Here is a 19761-nt window from a genome sequence, read left to right as displayed (position 1 = left end):
TCAACACGAGCTGTGTAAACAAAAATCAAAATAAATACACGTAAAGCCTAAATTGTTCAAGGTTTTGCTGGGCCCTTGCCTGGTTCCGGTAAAGTGAACTTTAGTTCCGGTTCATGCGACGCACATGCTGGCGCCGCTGGCGCATGGCGGTGCGGTAGCTGCTGCGCGGTGCTTGCGTGCGCTTGCTATCTTCATCTTCGGTACAAGTGTTTCGTGCATTACTTGCGTTGAAGCTTTCGATCGCTGAGTCTGAGAAAGTGTTGTGACCTCATCTGAGTATTTTTAATAGCAAGACTGAGCTAGGTGAGCTATTTTTGGCATCGCGTGCGGATTCTGCGCGGCGTGCCCGGGTCGTTCACTTGCGGTGCCCTTTCGCTGAACAGCATCGATACTAGAAGTCTCTCACGCACGCTCCTTAGTCGATCACTGTGCGTGTGTGTCATTTTTTATTTGTCTAGTGAATGGCATGTAGGCAGTGCCAGGACGTAGCAGTGGTTTGCAATGGCCTTATTAACGCTCGTGACCAACACTTCACCTTCAGGAAGGAGAGCGTGCGTTTTCGGATGCTCCGCGTGATACACAGCTACCTGAACTTTGTGGAAAACGGTTTTGCTGGTTCTCCTTATGCCACTGCCAGCCAAGGACGCATCGTGACTAGCTACTGATCTCTTCGCAGTTGTGAACGTTCTTTTTTTTTTTTTTTGCTGTGTTGCGTCGACCTTGTTTCATTTGTGAAGTTTCAAGCTGACGCTGAGAGCGCAAGTCAGCCTCTCGCGCATGCAGGTAACGTTACCGTTGAGGTAACCTGCGCTCGTGCTTTAGTTTGTAGTACGCCCTCTTCAGTCACTAACTGCATCATTGGCGGATGGGAAGCTTTTCCAAGATTTTTACATTTTTGGAAGGAGATTGCCCAAGAAAAATTTTCATTTTCATCCTCAGTTGATGAAACATGCCGTTTCGATCGAGATCTCATTTGCATACCTCGGCAAATTCACGAGTGCTCACTCAGACTCACTCACAACTTTTGTCAGCCTACGGGCGCACTCAAACTCATGCTTACAGAGGCTCGGGCTCACTCGAACTCTTGAACTTAAACTCATTTAGGTTCACAACTCACTTGGGCTCTCAGACTCATCGCTCATCCGGGGTCAGCTTCTCATGGCGACTCATGTCTCAGTCAGACCCACGACTCAACTAGGTTCACTCACTCATTTCACCTGACGACTCATCTAGGCTCACTCACTCATTTCATCTCACGACTCACCTGAGTGCTCATTTCAACTCATCTGGGCTCACTCATTTTGACTCAACTCATCCGCGCTCAGTTATTCGAGCTCAGTCGCATCTTTCAACTCATGACTCACTCGGGCTCATTTTGGCTCTGTACTCCTATGCGCTCACACATCGGACAGATGAAGCAATTTATGCCCAACGGCCCATGTTACATGCCTAAAATGTCATAAAGTCGTTAAAAACTAGGTGATGCAATTAACATTTAACTGCAGCTAGCCTGTAGTCAGGCCTAACTGAGAGGCCTAGAGACCTCTAGCTGCTGCTCGCGGGACGTAATGATGTGAGGCCGCTGCATGTGTTCGCCAACCAATTAAACAGTAAAGGAGGAAGTAGGACAACTGCGACACAGCAAGCCACAGCTAATATCCAATGCGACTAGGCATGGCGACTAACCAACTTTTGTGCTTTTTAGTAATATTCTGGAGACAGAAATCACATTGCATGAAATAATGAAAATTTCTCTATATCATCAACTCCACCATAAGCATATTCAGTATTACGCTTGTGCAGAAAACTAGTTTATGAATGCTACAAACTTGTGCCCGATCGCCATCATGGATTCACTTGGGATCATGGGATTGTTGAACCTCACATCATGAACTTGTTTGGCTTGATAGTCCCACACTGTACAGGGCTGACCAGAAGGACTCGGATCACAACCTCACTGTGAGCCCACTCTCACCACTACTACATCATGATCTGAATGTGAGCCCGGACTCACTCACGACTCGGATCATGATCTGAAATGAGCCGGCGTGAGTCAGCTCATTTGACCATACCAATGCTCAGCGCTGATCTCAGGGTCCCATGTTATACTACCTTTGATTTAGTTTGGTCCCATGAAGTCGTTATTTAAACAAGTCAGCACATTTTAGCAATCTTAAAGAGCTCATGCTTGTAAAACAAGTGAACAAAAACGCACTCACTAAGTCATACAAGAAGGACCTGGAAATTCAGAGGTGCCTTCATAACGATCATCTCTGGTCATTTAAAATACCCAGTTTTAGATGGTTTTGTGCAAGACTTAGATTTTATTGCATTGAAATTTGTGGTCCTTGTACCTGTTCAGAGTGGGTCTATAAATGTAGGCGCAGCGCTTGCGCAGGGTATCGGCGTATAATCTTTTAGAAGCCAGAAATTAGTTTGGTACCTCTTAATTTCATATTGGGAAAGTAGTGTTTTGGAGCTACACATTAATAAAAATGCTGCACAAGCACGCACAGTGCTCATTATGCAGGGCTTATTGAAAAGGCTGAACATTACCGAACACTCTGTGTATTCTTGTGATTTAGTTAAGCCATCGCATGTGAGGTGTGAGGCCTTGTAATTGCATTACAGTCACCAGCTGTAAATGGATGAATCATTTCATGGTCTTATTAACTGGTTCAGAGCAATTTGTGCACATTATGACCCTTATGGCCGAGAAAAAAAAAGTAAATGGGTGATTCTCCTTGACCATAGATCACAGCACACCTGGGTACAGTGCCACAAGCTCAGTGCCTGGATAATTGTGCGCGAGCGTTGCAAATGTGTTTGTGTTTTTTAAGTAGTGTGCTTAGCTCTTCCGTGTCCTCCTTTCTCTCTATCGCTACCCTCTATACTTCACCTCACCATCCTCTCCCTTTCCCTTTTATTTCTGCCAGCCGCAGCTGAAGTTATTAAGATATTAGATAGCAATAGCTGCAGCCGGCAGCATCACTTCCTTTCGTTATGTTTGCTTTAATAAACGACTGCTACGTATTGTCACGTAGTGGTGATGGCAGTCGAAGCAGCGATGAAGACGGACAAAAGGGTCTTCTAAAAGAAAACTGTTTATTGGGCTGACTTGCACCCAAAATGGACTGAATCACTCGGCGGCGGCAAAGCGACAAGCGTGCTCGGCCGTCGTCGAACAGAATGCCCACCGCTGTCGGCCATGCTCAATTTAAAGCTGATAGCGAACTTTCGAGATAAAGTGTGCAAAGTTACTAGAACATTCCGGAACAACGTACAATCAGCTCTGCCTGGCTGCGATCAGTTGAGATAAATCTAGTCGCGTCTTTCGTTGCAAACAAAGCGATAAAGTGGTGTGGCGGCAGATTTGAAAAACGAACAAACACTGCAAATATTCGCGGCACTATACAACTACCACTAGTAGCTGCCAATTTTTGTTGATGCAGGCTTGGTTGCCGCTTGCTCTGTGACAGCTACACCAAGATGGGCGCCTCTGCATCACACCCGAGAGAAGTGACCGGGCCACTGGGGACGGTGACAGTCCACACGCGGTCCGAATCGCAGCAGCAGCAGTCGCCACCATCCGAGTGCCCCATGCATGGCCTGTGCAACGAAATCACTGGCCAGCCTTCGAAAGAGCAGCCGCAGCAGCCGCCATACCAGACCGAGTGTCCCATGAGTGTGGCAGCATCTGGTGAAGAGATCAACCCGGCCAACATGGTTGGTAGAAATGTTCCTCGTGTGCACCTGCCGCTGATGTTGTGTTCTGGATGCTGGTTTTTCTCCACTGTGCATTTTTCGTGTTCTGCTGATGAACGACTATGCTGATTAGGAGGAATGTTGAAAGGAATGTTGACTTGATAGCTCATGCCAGAGTTGAACTGAAAATTGTTCCAGTGGGCTCCAAGTGTAGCAGTTGTGTTTTGTCATTGTTTGTATGAGGCTCTGTGTTGTTCATGTAGTGCCAGTTTTTGTCTGCACCAGCCTTGTATTTTTGTTGTGGCAGGTGTACTATGTTATCATTCTGCCTCTTGCGACGCAGATGCAGTATCTCGTGTTTGTTCACTCAATACAGCTAGTGTGCTTCTGAAGCGTAATGTTCATGTGCAAGGAATGAGCTACAGTGCTCGGGAATGCTTGTAGCCAATGGATATGGTGTTCTTGGCTAGCATATCGCAGGTGCAGTTGTAGATCACAGGGAGAGCCTTACACTGGACCTAATTTGAGGGGTGATGAGGGTGAACTATTCTTTGGCAAGGCTCAGTCTAAAGGGGCTATGAAACGTAATTTGAGGGCCATGAATAAACCCTGCCATTGATTAGATAACGTGCCGGCAAACTTCTCAACCAAATCGCATAGCGGGTGGCCCTCATTTTTGCTCCCAAAATTTTTATAATTTACCGTGCCTTTTCAAAAGCTTGCCCTCATTTTAGCCCTCTATGATCGCATTTTCACTCCTGCCACGTTATGACAGAGGAATGGTAGTTGTTGTTAGCTAAGCAGGATACATTAAGCGTCATGTATGGTAGGTACCAACTCAAGTTGGGCCGCAAAGATAGCACATACATCAAGCCCGGTGAGCTGTACACTGAAACTCACAGTAATAAGATTACTTGCACTAGAGAAGACGATATAAAACTTGTACAAAAAGAGGACCCTGGGCGCCGCCAAATTGGGCACTGGGCTGTGCTCGTAGCACAGGAAAGGGTTGGGGATGAAGCTCCCCCACGTTCTCCGCACAACCCAGAAACCTGGCTTTCCTGAAGGTCATGAAAAGGTCTATATTTAAAGTACAATCTCCTGGTGGAGTTTCATGAGCGCCCGGAGATGCTGGCAGCAATGCTTGGCCTGCTAGTGCATTTGGAAAGACAAGGGAAAAAGGAAATTTTTGAAAACTGGGAGAGGAATTTTTTTATTGCTGGTAAGTCTGAGGACACATAATTTCTCTCCAAAAATTATTGTGGGATAGGTGGTTCCACAAGAACTTGCGCACAACATTGCACTTATTTTGATGCTGTTTAAATGTGTCCCGTGGTCCCTTTTAAAAGTGCTTGCTAACTCCTATAATAGTTGGTGTGTAAGAGATAACGTTATAGAACAGCTTTACAATTGCGTCATCATGGGGAGCGTTCAAAATGTGGTAGTGTGATGTAGACCTCATTTCTTTAGCCACTCATGAAATCTTTTGCAAGCTGTGCTATAATTTCAGTCAGTGCTGCACAGATCTTTTTTTTTTAAATAACTGCACAGAACAAGGTGATTACATGCTAATTGGAGTTGCTGGGGAAACAGTACAGCTTAGTGTTGTAAATTCTGGTTCTTAAAAATCTTTCCTTTTAATTTCTATATTCTGATGCCTACAAGAAATTGACTTATCTGTAGAGCCTAAAGCATTCGAGCCTAAAAGCTCGAATGACCCTACGTCATTAGGCTGAGTGCTTCTGATCATTAAAGCATGATCAAGAAGAGGTGGCGCGAATGTTTATCTCTTGGGCTGATTGAGAGAGTTCCACCGCGGTGGATCACAACACAGGTGTCAGTGTGATGTAGTAATCGGGTACACGTCGCACTAATCCACCCATGCTGAGAGTGGGCATAATTCGTGCCGAGTCACTTAAAATCAGGTGCAAAGATGGGTTGTGCAAAAGGAACATTCACATGAGAGAAGACGGGACATGTGAATCCTTACGCTACAATGAACCAACTTGCCCAACAACTCATCTTGATGAATTAAAATCAGGCGATTTTAATGCTCTGTTTTATTTTTTTTTGCAACAAAGCATGTAGTCCTTTTTTAGTGACTGATGATGTATACTGCTATCATTATCAGCCTCAGGAAGTAAACTGTTGTTTACTTCAAACACCGCAGTTGTGGCCTAGTGGTTGAGCATCTGCCCCTCATGCGGAAGGTGTGGGGTTCGATCCCTAGTGCCGCCATGTGCCCATTGGTGATCCGATGGGTACAAGCTTCCCCCTGGCCTGGTGCTCGGCATCTTTAGGGTAAAATGCTTGGAAAATGGGTCTTTGACCCCACCTTGAGCAAACGAAAAACACCTTGTGCCATGGCACTCTTTGGCCACAGATGCCCTTGCACCATAAAAATTCACCATCATCATACTTCAAAGATGAACTGAACCAAATGCATTGCTAGGCTGTGTTATCTTCTTTGATTGTAGCATTTGTTACAAGAGAGGCATTAGTCATTTCATGATGTAAACTGTCTTTGATTGGAGCACTTGCTATGAGAGTGCAATTAGTTGTTTGATGATGTTTTCACATAACAAAGTAATTCCTTTAATTTTTTTTGCTATCCTCTATATTTACGCCTTTCATTACTTTCATATGAAAAGAAAGCATAGACTTTTCACCCTTCTGTGGGATGAAGCAGTGACATTCATAGGTGTACATCGCCTTGTTCCCCTTTCTGTCCGTAAGTACCCCCTTGGAACACATGAATGCTGATGGCTTGTTCTCTAGATCCTAGTCCAAATATGTCTGGCCCATGTGGATGGCGGTCTTTCTGACCAACAGGAAAGCGCATAAGTCTTCATTTACAACTTACTAGGCGAATGGCACTCCTCTAACTCCAGAGAAAATCCATTGTAGAGTCACGTAGGTAAGAACCACTTAAGAAATTAAAGCAAACATATTACGAGAGGGCTGTCTGTGCCCTTGCATGTTCAGTCTTTTGGTGCTTTGATATGTATTTAAAAGCTTGGTGTTGTAATACTCAGCTGTGGTCATTAAAAATTTCTGCCACTTTCTTCCCGGCTGATAGATGCCCAGCCCCAACCAGCAGCCCGCACCCGACCAGCCGTTCCCGCTGCCAACGGACCGGCAGCGGTCGCGCATCCCCAAGGCAGGGGGTGCTGAGGGCGAGACGTGGGAGTACCCGTCGCAGCAGATGTTCTGGAATGCCATGCTGCGCAAGGGCTGGAAGTGGCGTGAGGCCGACCTGCGGCCCGAGGATATGGCGCACATCATCCGCATCCACAATGCCAACAATGACTACGCCTGGGAGGAAGTGCTCAAGTGGGAGGCACTGCATGCAAAGTAAGGAGTGGCCTCTCTGGTAATGTGCAGGTCTGGTGAGGGAAGGTTTTGAGGTTTAGGCTTGTTTATGCCGAAAGGGGTTGTAAGGTACACCTGCTTTCCAAGGTGTAGTGCCTGAAATGACAAGGGACTCTCGTTCACCGTCCATTTCCTTTTTCAACATTATTACAACTGCTTGCTCACCTTTCTATTTATTTTATTGCATCACCATCCTTTGTAATCTGTCTATTTATTCAGGGCCTTAATCTTTGGGTGGAGAATTTTAAAAATTTCCTCAACTACAGCATCCCTCATAGCCTGAGTCGCTTTGGGACATTTAACTCCACAAAACCAATTCAAGCCTCTTTGCAAACACTACCCTTTTTGTGACCAGATATTCACTTCACTTCACTTCACTTTATTACCTTGAAGGCCCCCGGGATTGGGGGTGTTACATAAGGGGTGGGTTACATGTATAAAACATATTTAATAAACAAAGAAAACACGTAAGGTACATAAATTATTCACTGTTAAATATAGTCTCTAAACAATTCACAAATGTTGTTGGACAGGTGATTGCGGCGATGTCGTGTGGAAGGCTGTTCCAGTCCGTGGCTGAACGTGGAAAGAATGACGATGCAAATGTAGTAGTGCGCGTACGAGGCCGGGCAACTTGAAGAGGATGACCAATGCGGGGGGAAATACGTGCCGGCGGATTGATGTAGGGCGGATGGTCTATGTTAATTGAGAAATTATTTTCATTGGGCTACTACTAAATGGATTGTTCAGAAAAATGAAAAAACTGGTGACCACTGCAGGTGTTGTTCATAGAAATACGAGCCAGGCAGCTAATTTGACAGGTAGGGCCACCTGCCGGCATCAGCCTTGCAACTTACCCACCTGCTGAATCGAGGGCTCTTTGTGTCAGTGGCTCCATTACTTGTCAAATTCGCCGATTATGAAAGTGTTGCATGCCAAGTGTTGTGCCAGGACTTGAATATCTTTGAACTTCTGATATGTGGCTCACTAAGTGTTCATGAAGCAGAACAGATTGCACATGTGTGTGTACAGTCGAGCCCACATATAACAAACTTTCACTTATAACGAACGAGACCTACGCGACCATCAAAATATACATTGTTTCAGTGGCACAAAATCACACGTATAACGAACGTCATTAAGCCCTGCTGATCGGTTACAGCGAACGGACGGCGTAAACCCGGCGCCGCGATGCGAGATAACCTGACTCCGACCCCTTTGTGTGCCCGGCGCGCGGCATGTTTCCTTGAGCCTCATCCCAGGCAAACTGCCCGCCGCTCTGAAGCGAGCTACCCTTTCCGCGCCGACACACCTTCCCCGCCCCTCCTCGCAACTCCGCTCCCCTCTCCTCACTCTCTTGCAAATCCGTGCGTGGCCTCCGCGATCAGCCGCGCCGCAGCATGTGCCGATCACGGAGGCCACGCTCCGTGAAGCAGGCTTTCCGTGAGAGCCAAGAGGTGGCTGTACTGACGCTGACGGACGGCCCTCATTGGTCTCTCCGCTGGCCCTGTGCATCTGTATCTTTAGCTTGATTGGCTTGATTGGCGCCTGTGCACATTGCATGTCTGCCACGTCATGCGCTTTTGTCAATCTTGTTGTCTATCATGTTGCGGTGCGGTCGTTTCGTTGGCTTCGTTCAAATCTCGGGCCCTGGTTGTAATTCGGGATGGCGGACGGGAACACCGTGCCCATTTGCCATTGTAATCAGCGGTAGAGGTGATGAAAGCGGCCAGGGCGAAGGTGATGGCCACTGGAGTGTGGAACTGCTTCCGCAACACCGGTTTCGTCCACACGGTGTCTGATGCCGAGCCTGATGCTTCGGAAGATGACCTGCCCGGCGGCGGTTTATGGCAGCGCATCGTCGACTTCGACATACGTAGTCATGTCATTGGTTGTAATGATTTTATTTCTGTCGTTGACGACACTGATACCGCGGAACCGTGCACGGACGAGGGCATCGTTTCTGAATTGCATGACGAGAGTGACGTGGAGGAATCGGATGAGGGTGAAACTTCGGAGCCAGCACCCATAAGCGCGCCTGTAGCAATGGGCTACATAGAGAGCCTCAGACAACTTGTCCATGCCAAGGGCCTCGGCGATAGCACGCTTCTGCTTTAAATAAACTGGAAACCTCCCTCATCGGATCTGCGCCGCAAAAACAGACATCCATCACGGACTTTTTCTAAAAAAAAAAAAAAATTGTGTTTTGACAAGCAGTTGCCTTTTAAAGCTTTGGTCCACTTACTACGAACTTCGGGATATAACGAACGGATGCCGCGTGACACTCATGTTCGTTATAAGTGGGCTCGACTGTTTTTGAGCTAAAAGCTGCTAGCTTTCTGAGGAAGGACCTCTGAGCTTTTCCTCATATGAAGCAAAGACGCGCCACTTGTGTTAGTTAAGGAAAACTGGCGCCTGTGGCATGCAGTGCTCTGTCAACTGCTTTACAGTGGTCATGGGTGTGGATCCATCATAAGAAAACTTACTTTTCTCTATGCTTTCTATTGCTTTTGGTGACTGTTGACTTCTTTCCCATTCGCATCCTAATGAGTTTCTTGTCTCCTTACTCTTGTATGCTAAGTCGATGTGAGGCACTGTGCAGATGCATTCAGACAGCTGATAAATGTGCCCAGAAGTACAGGACATGCACCATGTTGCTTGACACATTGGCTGTGTCATGGGTCACTAGTGGGCCACATTGTGTATGAAGCTGTACAGACAGAAATACTGAGTTGGGCGGTGAAGCTATGGAAAAGTTCAATAAGACGTCCCTAATTCTGTGGCAGCTTTGAAGACAGTCAGTCACTTCTGTTTGGTGAAGTAAATTACTAACAATTGCTCAGTCTGGTGTAGGAACTTGCTTACATACCTAATGGTTTAACCCCTTACATGCTGTCACCACTTCGCGCACTTCAGCGTGCGCTCCCAGACACCCTTAGAGCGTTGGGGGGTAGCGGTCTCGGTCACAAAGGAGATGCCCTCAACTCAGTGTTGCAAGCTCAGCCGGAGACCAGCTACCAAGTAACAAGGGGGTTGGTAGTTTGGTGCCCAGCTTTCGCCGGTCGCAAGCCAGAGAATGGGTCGGAGCCAAAGGTTCACAAAACAAAAGAATGTTTATACAGCGAATAGACAATACAGAGGATTTCACAATCACTCGAAGGAGCACATATGAAGTGATTTACAAATACAATGCAACTCGTGCAAAGTAACAATAGAGAGAGATAACAATTCAACAAAATCTTTGCACCTAAAGTGCACTAACACTGAGAGAGACAAACAAGCAAAGCACAATTTGTTCACCGGGCACTGCGACAGTCCGATGACCTGATGAGCACGACAGGGCCGATCCGCAGACTGGTGCACGTAGCCTCGCCGGTCCGTGGCTGGGCGAGTGGTGTTCTCCCGGGAGTCGAGTTGGCGCGCTTCTTGGAAGCTTAAACGGTGGCTCGGGCTAACAGACAGCGTTTGAAGCCCCTAATTTATAGGCGCAGTCTGCGTCTGTTTGTTCATCGTGTCAAGGCAGGCGCGCACATACACGCAGTTTCAACTCCGCAAGCTCCTTCTCCTTCTCGCGCCGGGCGCGTGACCCCACTGGTCGAGCACGGAGACCACCTTCGAGAAATTTCTGGTTCCTTCTTCGATGCGAATACGCCAGCGCGAGAGCGAATGGGAGAGGGTATCACATTAGTGCTGTCAAGGTCGTGCCCTCTCCTTCGACGATGAGTAGAAACTACTCAGACATTCTAGAGAAATCGACGCCGCAGGTGGCTATGTTTACTTTGGTGCTGCGCTGCCGAGCTGAGTGGAAAGGGCAGCAGCACAGGCAAAGTTACGCGCTCTCCAGGGTTCCTTCCTTTCTGTTTCTTTTTCTTGTTTTATTTTACAGTGCGCGGGCGCGATTGCTTACGCACAGCGTCGTCTTTTTTTTTTAAAATGCGCCGAATTTTGTGACACTGCCCCTTCCTTTAAGAATATTGTGTAACAATAATCACAAAACACAAAATTCGTGCGCACATGCTTGCGCTCACAAAGTCAATGGTGAATGCCAAAATACATCACTACAATGATGTCTGCCCGCACATCACACTTGACAACCATCAAGATTCACTTCAATGCATGCCGCAACTCAGCAACACATTAACACAACACTTCAAGTTCGAGGCATGCTTGCGCCTATACTTCCAGATTCGGCCTACATGGGCTCGGAACAAGACTGTTTCCTTCAAGCTTTTTGTCGCATTTTTGTTTCTCTTTCGCACGCGACTCTGGCTTTTTCTTTTGTCGTGAGCTCTGCTCTTCTTTCGCCTTTTACGGAGGCTTCTCTTCCGAACGCGGTTCTGACTCTGCTGCCTGCTCGTACCCCTGTGAGTGTTTCTGCTCGGACTTGAGCTCTTCCTCTTTTCCTGCGGTTAGCGCGTCTGTTGCGAACAGATTTTACGGCAGTTCACTCATGACGGCTTCGCTTCTCGTTGTTTCCTTCCCGGATTGCGCTCTTGGGTTTGCGCTTGCGCCTCCGGAGCGAGCCCTTGCTAAACGCTGGGCTGGTTCATCTGAACTTTTTTCTCACTTTGTTGCGATGTTCGTGCAGCTCTCTTGCAACCGACTGTGCTGTCTTCAGCTTGGTTCGCTTTTGTCCTGGTTTCTTCCTGACCTTTCTCTGAGGTCTGTCCTGTTCGACTTCGACTGCATCTGTGTCGTCTGTGCACGATTCATTTCTCTTGCTTTTTACTTTCTTCCAAGATGTACTATGGGGCACGCCCGGTTCATTTTCATTTTCATCGTCCGAGATGGGGTCTTGCGATGAAGCCACTGGTTCAGCTCCTTTTAGTTCTTTGAGCACTGAACTTTCTTCCTGAGTTCCTCTTTTGAGCTCGTCACTTTCAGTGCACTTGTGCTTCATTCCTCGCACTGCACTTTCACCTTTCTCACAGGCCAAATTTTCATGACCTTCCTCAATGGGACGTCTCCTCGCTGCTTGAGGGTTGACTCGGAGCAGATTCTGGTTCTTCACTGAGGGTGCTCTCCTCAGCGGCAAGTGCACCGGAGCTTTCGCCCTCTTTGACATTCGACCACTCTGCCTCATGATCGCTACGTGCAGCACTCTCACTTCTCGGTGAAGCTCCTGCTGTCTTCCTCAACGTCAGGTGCCTTCCTTGAGGTCCCCTCTGACTCAAGTGTCAGGTTGGCCTGCTGCTCCCTGCCTACTTCCTCGGTGTCAGCTGCACTCTCAATTCTTTGAGGAAGCGACACTCCGGTCTGATCGTCACTCTCTTTAATCTCAGCTGTAGGAACCCGCTGTTCCACAACAACACTCTCACTAGTGGAGCTAGTTGCAACCTCTTCCGTGGTTGCCGACAAATCAGATTCGTTTGTGTTCCACCCGGCCGCGCCGGAGATAATCTCCACTGGCTCTCTGACGTTGTTCAAACGCCGAACCTCAGCAAGCTTCCTCGCAAGGATTGCATACTCTCTTTGAAACTCCCTTTCTCGCTCCAAGGCGAGCCTCGCCGCTTCTTCTCGTCTCCTCTGCCATTCTCTCTCTCTTCCTTCTCGTTCCCTTTGTCTCTCTTTCTCAGCGGCTTCTCTAGCATGCTGCCTTTCTCTCTCGCTTTCCTTTTCAGCCCTCTCTCCCTCCTTTTCGGCTTCTTCGCGAGCCTTCTGTCTTCCTTTTTCAGCCTTCTCTCTCTCCTGGTTCACCCACTTCCGTAGTTCAGCCCCGGACATCCCCATCTGGATTCCAACCTCAACTAGCTCCTTCAAGTTCATTTTCGGATACTGAACTTCTCAAGGCAAGGACTACCTCAACACGGTGAACCTCAATAACCGCTTCAGCGCGGCTCCTCACAATATCGCTCTGCTCTGAGACATGGCTCGCGCGTTTGTATCATCTGCAGTGAAAAGGGGGGTTGGTCATAACATCCGAATTTCTGCCCATTGCAAACAGTGCACTCAGGCCAGGGCATTATACGAATTCACATCTCGAATTGTTATCAACTAGGATCATATCGTAGAGATTCTACTGTAGTATCGAGGAATGCCTTGCTCTGAAAGCTAGCTGAATCTCAAGGAGTACCTTTCAGGCCTTTGGTTTCCAGAGTTGTAGGGTATGCTTGCTGAGCTGTTGTATGAATGCTCTGAGCTTTGTGTTTGGAATGCAGGGAGTGCTGCACGCCCCGGCTGAAGAAGTTCGGAGGCAAGGCCACCGACTACTCTCCTCGGGCACGGATACGCAGTTGGCTCGGGTGAGTCTGGTTTCAGGGGATATTTGAGCGGGCCTCGGCAATGCAGATGCTTCAGAGGTGGAAGACGTACAGTCGGGGACAAAAGTCTTCGGACTATGTGATCCGCAAACGAAGCCAATAGCTATATTATTAGCCGCTGGGTGGAGTCCACGTTTGTGGAGATGATAAAGGAGGATTTCAGATTTCATCTTCACAAGTGTGGTCTTCAACTGGCTGCTAATAATTGAGCTGTCGGCTTCATTTGTGGATCACATGTTGCAGAGATTTTTGCCTCTGACTGCACTATGAGCTGTGCCACATAAGGCCCATACTGTGTTGAACATGTTTCATAAACGTGCTTCTTTTGCTGTTTCGTCTTTTGGGAAAGAGATTTCTGCTGAAAGTTGCATTCACACATCAGTTAAAGTGAGAGCCTTTAATTAAGAAAGGGACAATGTCCCTCTGTTAGGTTCAGTGGGATCTCTTAACCATCTACCTTTGTTTGTTTTACCTGCTGCATGCATACCTCTGCAAAATATCGAGCACTCACTCAGGCTCACTCACAAAAGTTCGGTCAACCTATGGGCTCACTCAAACTCAGGCTTACACAGTCTCGGGCTCACTTGAACTCATGAAGTCAGACTCATTTAGGCTGTCAGCTTATGTGGACTCATCCTGACTCGTGACTCATCCGTGGGCAGCCATTTTGTTATGACTCACAACTCATTTTGGCTCGCTCACTCATTTAGACTCGCTACTCACCCAGACTCACCCACTCCTTCCAACTCAGGACTCGTTTGGGCCCACTCCGTCATTTCGACTCGAAACATACATTTGCTCACTGAGGTGTCCAAGTAGCATGTGCCTGAGAAGACCGAGATGCGCAACGAAGGACCCTCGCCCCCTTTTCAGCGCCATGGTGAAACTCTGACAAGGCTGCCGACATATTCCCAAATGGCTGATTACTGCACCCGCATGAACTAGCAATAGGGAAGAGACAAAACGCCATCTTTTCACTCCTGTGGCGTCCTCTTCGGTCCCCCACCGACGTTGCCAAGGTGCCTCACCTTCAAGCATGCTTGGTTGTGCCAGTAAATCGTTCCTTCGCTTTGGTGCCAGCAAACATACAAAAAAAACTAGGCGCACGCCATTGTCCCGAAAACACAGACCGTGATCTGTTCCTGAGCCCAGATACACTCACAACACGGATCATGATCTGAATGTTAGTCCTAACTTACCTCTCAGATAATGATCTGAATATGAGCCTGAGTAAGCTCTAGTGATGACTCATGAGTGAATTTGCTGACCTAGCCTGCATGAGGCCATTTCAGGCAAAACTTCGGTGTTCTGCTTGTGGGGTTTTCTGCACAGGTCGTCCTGAGTATTTCTAGTACTTTTGAGCTGAAAAAACAAGTTTTGCGGAGTGGGGAGTTTACTTACTTGCAGAAAGAACTTCGTGCTGGCTAGTTTATTTTTTGTTTTAAATAGTTTTTGGACTAGACTCTTTTAACAAATACCTCATCAGTTATTTCATGGCTCTGTGCACTGCTTATTAGCCTCAAAGCTAATAACGGGGCCATTTGGCTCATCGTTATGCGAACGTATGCGCTAAAAGCGACACAAGAAGACGATACACACACGACACAAGCGCAAACTAACAACTGTTTATTCCTTACGGAAGACGCGTTTATATACGCAGCGTCAGATGTTATGAAATGCAACCTTCCCGCCATCAAACACGTGACCATCACCACGACCCAGCGTCTGCATTTATCATATCAGTTTCATTTTTTGTAAGTGCAATAGAAGGAGTTGTTAGCCTCAGCCTTTTTTGAGGACAGCAACGAAATTTCTGCCGCCAGCTGTGTTCTCTCTGCCTTTGTAATGCATGGTTTTGTGAACACCATTGAAGCACGGTTGCTCCATGTCCTGTCAGCATCAGATGAAACGCCAACAAGACAGTTGAAAGAGGAACAGTAAAACGAGAAGGTTTTTGGTCATGGAGACTGAATAGTAGCGCACTTTATTTTCACTTTGATGTTGTGAAGACTACTGTGTGCAAGTGTTACTGGAACCTGCCTGTGTCTCTGCTTCAGGATCTAATATCTTTAAATTTATACTGTCGTGTCACAGCTATCTTGCTTGCATTTCATTTGTTGCTGACAGCACAACCAAAAATATTTTCAATGTATGGTTCGCTTCCAAAGTCCCCCTTTTTGTTTGCTTCTCGAGGTTTCATTCGATGGAGAGCAGTTGTTTCATACTGGGTGTCATTGTCTTGTGCGTAGCGGTACACAGTATATGAGGGCAGTTGAAAGAAAGGCAAGTAGGTTGCGTACCCATTGGGTACTTTTTGAAAATACATAATTATGTAGCCAGGACACTACGTTCAGTGCCCTTTACTCAGTTTTGAAGTGAGGTTCAGGCTTGTGTAAAAACACCTTCAGCAACACCTTCGGAAGTGGCCTCAGTACCGAGAATTGTTTCCTCGGCCAGGGTGTCCGATATGTAAACACGAGGACATTGAGGCCGACATCCATCACTTGCTGTGGGACTGCCCAGCTCTCAAGCCTACTAGGATCCGGCACCTGATGGTAGCAGGCCTTTCACCAAGCAACTCTGCTTCATACATTGCCTGGACGCAAGGACCATACCATCGCTCTCTACTGGACTTCATCAAATCAGCTAGCATTTTTTCATTCATTTAATCTATACTACATCGTTCATCACACCTTCACCCATCATTGATGCCCTGGGGCAATAAATTTCGCTTAAAAAAAAACACACACACATTCGTCCTCGTGGCTCTGAATAGCACCATGGTTTGGGCAGACATTTAGAAGGTGCACAAAACAGCACTTTGTAATTCTGCTCAATCTGGTGGAAATGTTTAAGGGAAACTGATGACAGCTCGATTTAATTTCTGTTCTTGGCATATAAATAAATTTTGTGGCTCTTTCTGGCTGTGTTGCTGTAGGTCTTGAAGCAAAAATGCATTTAGTATTGGTGAGAAAATTTAATTTAAAAATTTTCTTAACACTAGATCCAACTGGCATCTACACTGAAAAGGACTCCATGATCATGGTTTTGAAGTGGATGGTGGTGTAGCCCAACCTTTGGGGCACGCTCAACAAAAAAAAAAAAAGTTTTCGCCCTTTTCTCATAGAAAATTTCTTGCTGACGGGAAGCAGTCACCTCAAAAATATATCCACCCCTGCCCCGAGGCTGAAAATTTCTGGAGTGCGTAGGGGAGTCTCATTCTTAGCCCCGTGTGCCTTGGTAGGTGCTTAGTACTTTAAAGTGCCCAACTATACCGCTCAAAAGTAGACCCTGTGGCCTGGGAACTTTTGACCGACCGTGTACACATTCTAGGCCTGCAGAGTTGTTGCAGTCCGAGGATGTCTTTCTTACTTACAGGTCATAAAGTGCTCCAGCTGCACCAGCCGCAAATAAAGGAGTGCACTTTCCTCAAAGACTGTACCTGTGTGTTTCGGTGATACATTTTTGCAACTTCGGTTCCATTCAGCTCACGTTTTGTAATGTTCATTTCATTGTTTCGCAGATACGAGCTGCCATTTGACAGGCACGACTGGATCGTTGACCGGTGTGGCAAGGAGGTCCGCTACATCATCGACTACTATGATGGTGGCCTAGTCGACGCTGAATCCAGTCGTTTTGCGCTCCTCGATGTGCGGCCCGCCTTCGACTCCTTTGAGAACGTCTGGGACCGCATGAAGGTTGCATGGTGGCGGTGGACTGTAGCAAGCAAGCAGGAATCCAGTTCTGAGCCGACTACAAGCCAACAGGGTGCTGCGGCTAGCCAATAGGACTGTTAATGTAGGGGAGACACAGGCAATCTTGTATCTGGCAGTGATAGTTATGCAAGTCTGGTGAAGCTATATGAACGAATTTCAACCCATATCCGAACAGATTCAATTAATTTGTGCTGATAAGGCAGTTCTGCTTCAGTATTAGACATGGCTTGTTGCATCTTGGACCTGCTTATGTTATCAACAATAACTTGTGTCATTTTGTCGTAAGTCATGTGCATAGGGATGTGCTCAGCAGTGCACACTAATTGTGGAATGCTAAATTAATTCGATAGAAAGATTCTTGTTCGTGCTTGTATAGGTTTTCACCTAGTCTGCTTCTTCACTTGATATAGTCATTGTGAGCCTTGCGTTTTCAAGCTCGGCACTAACCTGGCTTCCCAGTTTTTGCTTTGCTGAAACATCATTGTGGCAGGGAATGACACATATGCAGTCGCTGGCCCTGTGTGTTATTGCAAAACTTGCGAAATTTCGTGGTAGAAATCTGTGAGATGCTTGTTGGCAGAGAAATCAAATGCGAAGGGTGGGTTGACTACATAAGCGGCATTAACCGGTGTGACATGGTTTTGCTTTCAGTTCAATACTTAGCAGTGACTGATTTTTGATGTCTGCCTGTCCTCGAAAACCATTGTTATAAGGAGAAAGCGATGATAGGTGTATGCTGAAACACCTTTAATGGCCATTGGATGTCCATGTTGTAAACGCTTTACTGTATACATGCAACCATGGCCTTCACCATGTTGCATTCATGGCGTTGGGCCTCTGGAAGGCAAAGCTAATGGCTTACATGATGTAGCCTACGTACACATGCACCAACCATGTTGAAAACTTTGCATTGGAAGGAGGTACACATTCTTGCAACCTGTCATGCTGGACAGCCTGTGCTGTGTAATGATCAGAAGGTGTGCGCACCCTGATGTAGGAAGTGGTAATGGGCAAAGCAAGAACCAAAAATATATGCAGGAAACTGAACAAAAACTTGAGCTCGAGCTCTTCTCTTTTCTTTTTAACCATTTACATGAGAAGCCACGTCTTCGTCGCTGCATGATTGATGAGACCTGTGAATTTTGCTTGCGGAAAATTGTGTTAAAACTACACGGTAAAGTCTAGATGTGTTCATATCCAATGCTTCATTCTGAAATCCTATTGCGAGCATGTTTCCTGTTGTCATTACTCTGCACTGGCTATTGTCATTGTCTAAGGCAACTTTGAGCAATCCATTTTGACCTCTAAAGGAAGCTTGGAGAGCTAGCTTGCATTATATTTTTAAAAAATTATTCTCTTGTGTTAAATTTTTTACTGTGTCACATTTATTCTGACTTGGCAGCATCTCACTCTAATACTAAGTTGTATGCTATTCAAGCAGCTGTGCAAGTTTCTGAGGTTTCGAAGTTGCCGTGATGACTGCCTTGCATGCACAGTTTGCCCTTGCTTAAGCTTGCACAACGGTAATAAAACAGACATTTGAACTGACTGACTCAAGTTCCTACCTTACTGCCCTTGCTTGGTTGCCTTATCGTGAAGATCAGCATTTTGTAGCCATGTAGACGTATGCTTCATGTGAGGCTGTATATATATCAACATGTAGTTGGATTGCTGCTTTTGTCACATTTTTGCTGATACTCTTTCAATATGGCCATTTTCAGAGAAGTGCATCTTGTTAGAAAATGTGCTGCATTCATGTCGACTGCACTATTATTATCAGGAACATTATTGGACATCTGCATTGAGATCTGGAATGTTATTGGACACTTGTTTCTAGTCGGCAATGATTGTGTTCTGCTCAATGTCAGGAAAATTAAAGAACAGTTCAAGATAATCAGTCTTGTGTTGTGTGTTCATGCATGATTTTCTCAGCTTTGATGTGTGCATTGTAACCTTCGTTCAGTGGTTCACGGCAAGAAATGCTTTGCTGATGTTGTGTGCACTGGTGAATGTGGTGTCAGTGATCGGAGGCGTTAGGGGTGCAGAGGTGGTTGGAATATGGGCTAGGAAAGGGCTCAAGCTGTAGGTGTTGCAACCAATTGCAGATTGTGTGTTGCTTTATTAATATGCACAGGTGATCACTGGGAAATGTTGCATCATGTGATTGCAGTAGTTGATTCATGTGTGCTGCTGATGCTTCTGCAGCATGGTTTTCTCGAAGAGCAGTGTTGAAATTTTCATGTTTGGAAATGTCAAGCTGAATCCATATTGGGGACGTGAGTTTTACCCGTGGTGTTCTCTCTGGTCTTGCAGAGATGCCCGTTCTTTCTTTATATGGATTGTAGATGGCTGCAGTGAACAATGTGAGCTGCATAGATTCAGGGACGAATTGAAGGGGGGTATTAAAGTTAGAAAATTTAACATAGGAAATCTGTGCTGAACCTAATTTTTTGGATGAAAAAGTCCAAGAAATATATGGTTAAATGGACCTCCCCCCTCCCCAACCACCCACTTCAAGAGTGACCCGTAAATCTGTCCCTGTTAAGATTTGATGCTCATAACTGCCAAGTAACAAAATTGGTTAATCATTTCGTTAACTGTCGTGCATATCTTTGTCTACTTGGCTGTGATCCAAACTGCCAGCAAAAGGTATGCGCTCAAATACTCGGCTATTGTATTTTGATGTGACTACCCCCAATTCGCTTTAA

General features: G+C 46.5%; 1 protein-coding gene across 4 annotated transcripts; it reads left to right on the top strand.

The window, feature by feature from the left end:
* Positions 1–127: 127 nt before the first annotated feature.
* Positions 128–18950, top strand: Cchl (Cytochrome c heme lyase). Of its 4 annotated transcripts, none has more exons than XM_077643325.1 (5): positions 128–303; positions 3453–3726; positions 6785–7059; positions 13236–13319; positions 16861–18950. In XM_077643325.1, exons 2-5 carry the CDS (start codon positions 3490–3492, stop codon positions 17123–17125), a joined length of 861 nt encoding a protein of 286 aa, XP_077499451.1. In that variant the 5' UTR covers positions 128–303; positions 3453–3489; the 3' UTR covers positions 17126–18950. The 4 variants fall into 4 exon arrangements, with proteins under 4 accessions (XP_077499451.1, XP_077499452.1, XP_077499453.1 ...); XM_077643326.1 differs by having other exon boundaries at positions 136–303; positions 3480–3726; XM_077643327.1 differs by having other exon boundaries at positions 144–2048.
* Positions 18951–19761: the final 811 nt, after the last annotated feature.

The sequence above is a fragment of the Amblyomma americanum genome, chromosome 11 (assembly GCF_052857255.1).
Source record: "Amblyomma americanum isolate KBUSLIRL-KWMA chromosome 11, ASM5285725v1, whole genome shotgun sequence".
In the NCBI taxonomy this organism is placed as follows: domain Eukaryota; kingdom Metazoa; phylum Arthropoda; class Arachnida; order Ixodida; family Ixodidae; genus Amblyomma; species Amblyomma americanum.
This window is presented reverse-complemented; position numbering and strand designations above follow the sequence as displayed.

What these genes read in the sequence shown, in the direction of transcription:
- Cchl (XM_077643325.1), top strand. Translation starts at nt 3,490, where the DNA reads ATGGGCGCCTCTGCATCACACCCGAGAGAAGTGACCGGGCCACTGGGG. An exon ending in AGATCAACCCGGCCAACATG is followed by an intron (nt 3,727 to 6,784) that starts GTTGGTAGAAAT and finishes CCCGGCTGATAG; the next exon opens with ATGCCCAGCCCCAACCAGCA. An exon ending in CGGATACGCAGTTGGCTCGG is followed by an intron (nt 13,320 to 16,860) that starts GTGAGTCTGGTT and finishes ATTGTTTCGCAG; the next exon opens with ATACGAGCTGCCATTTGACA.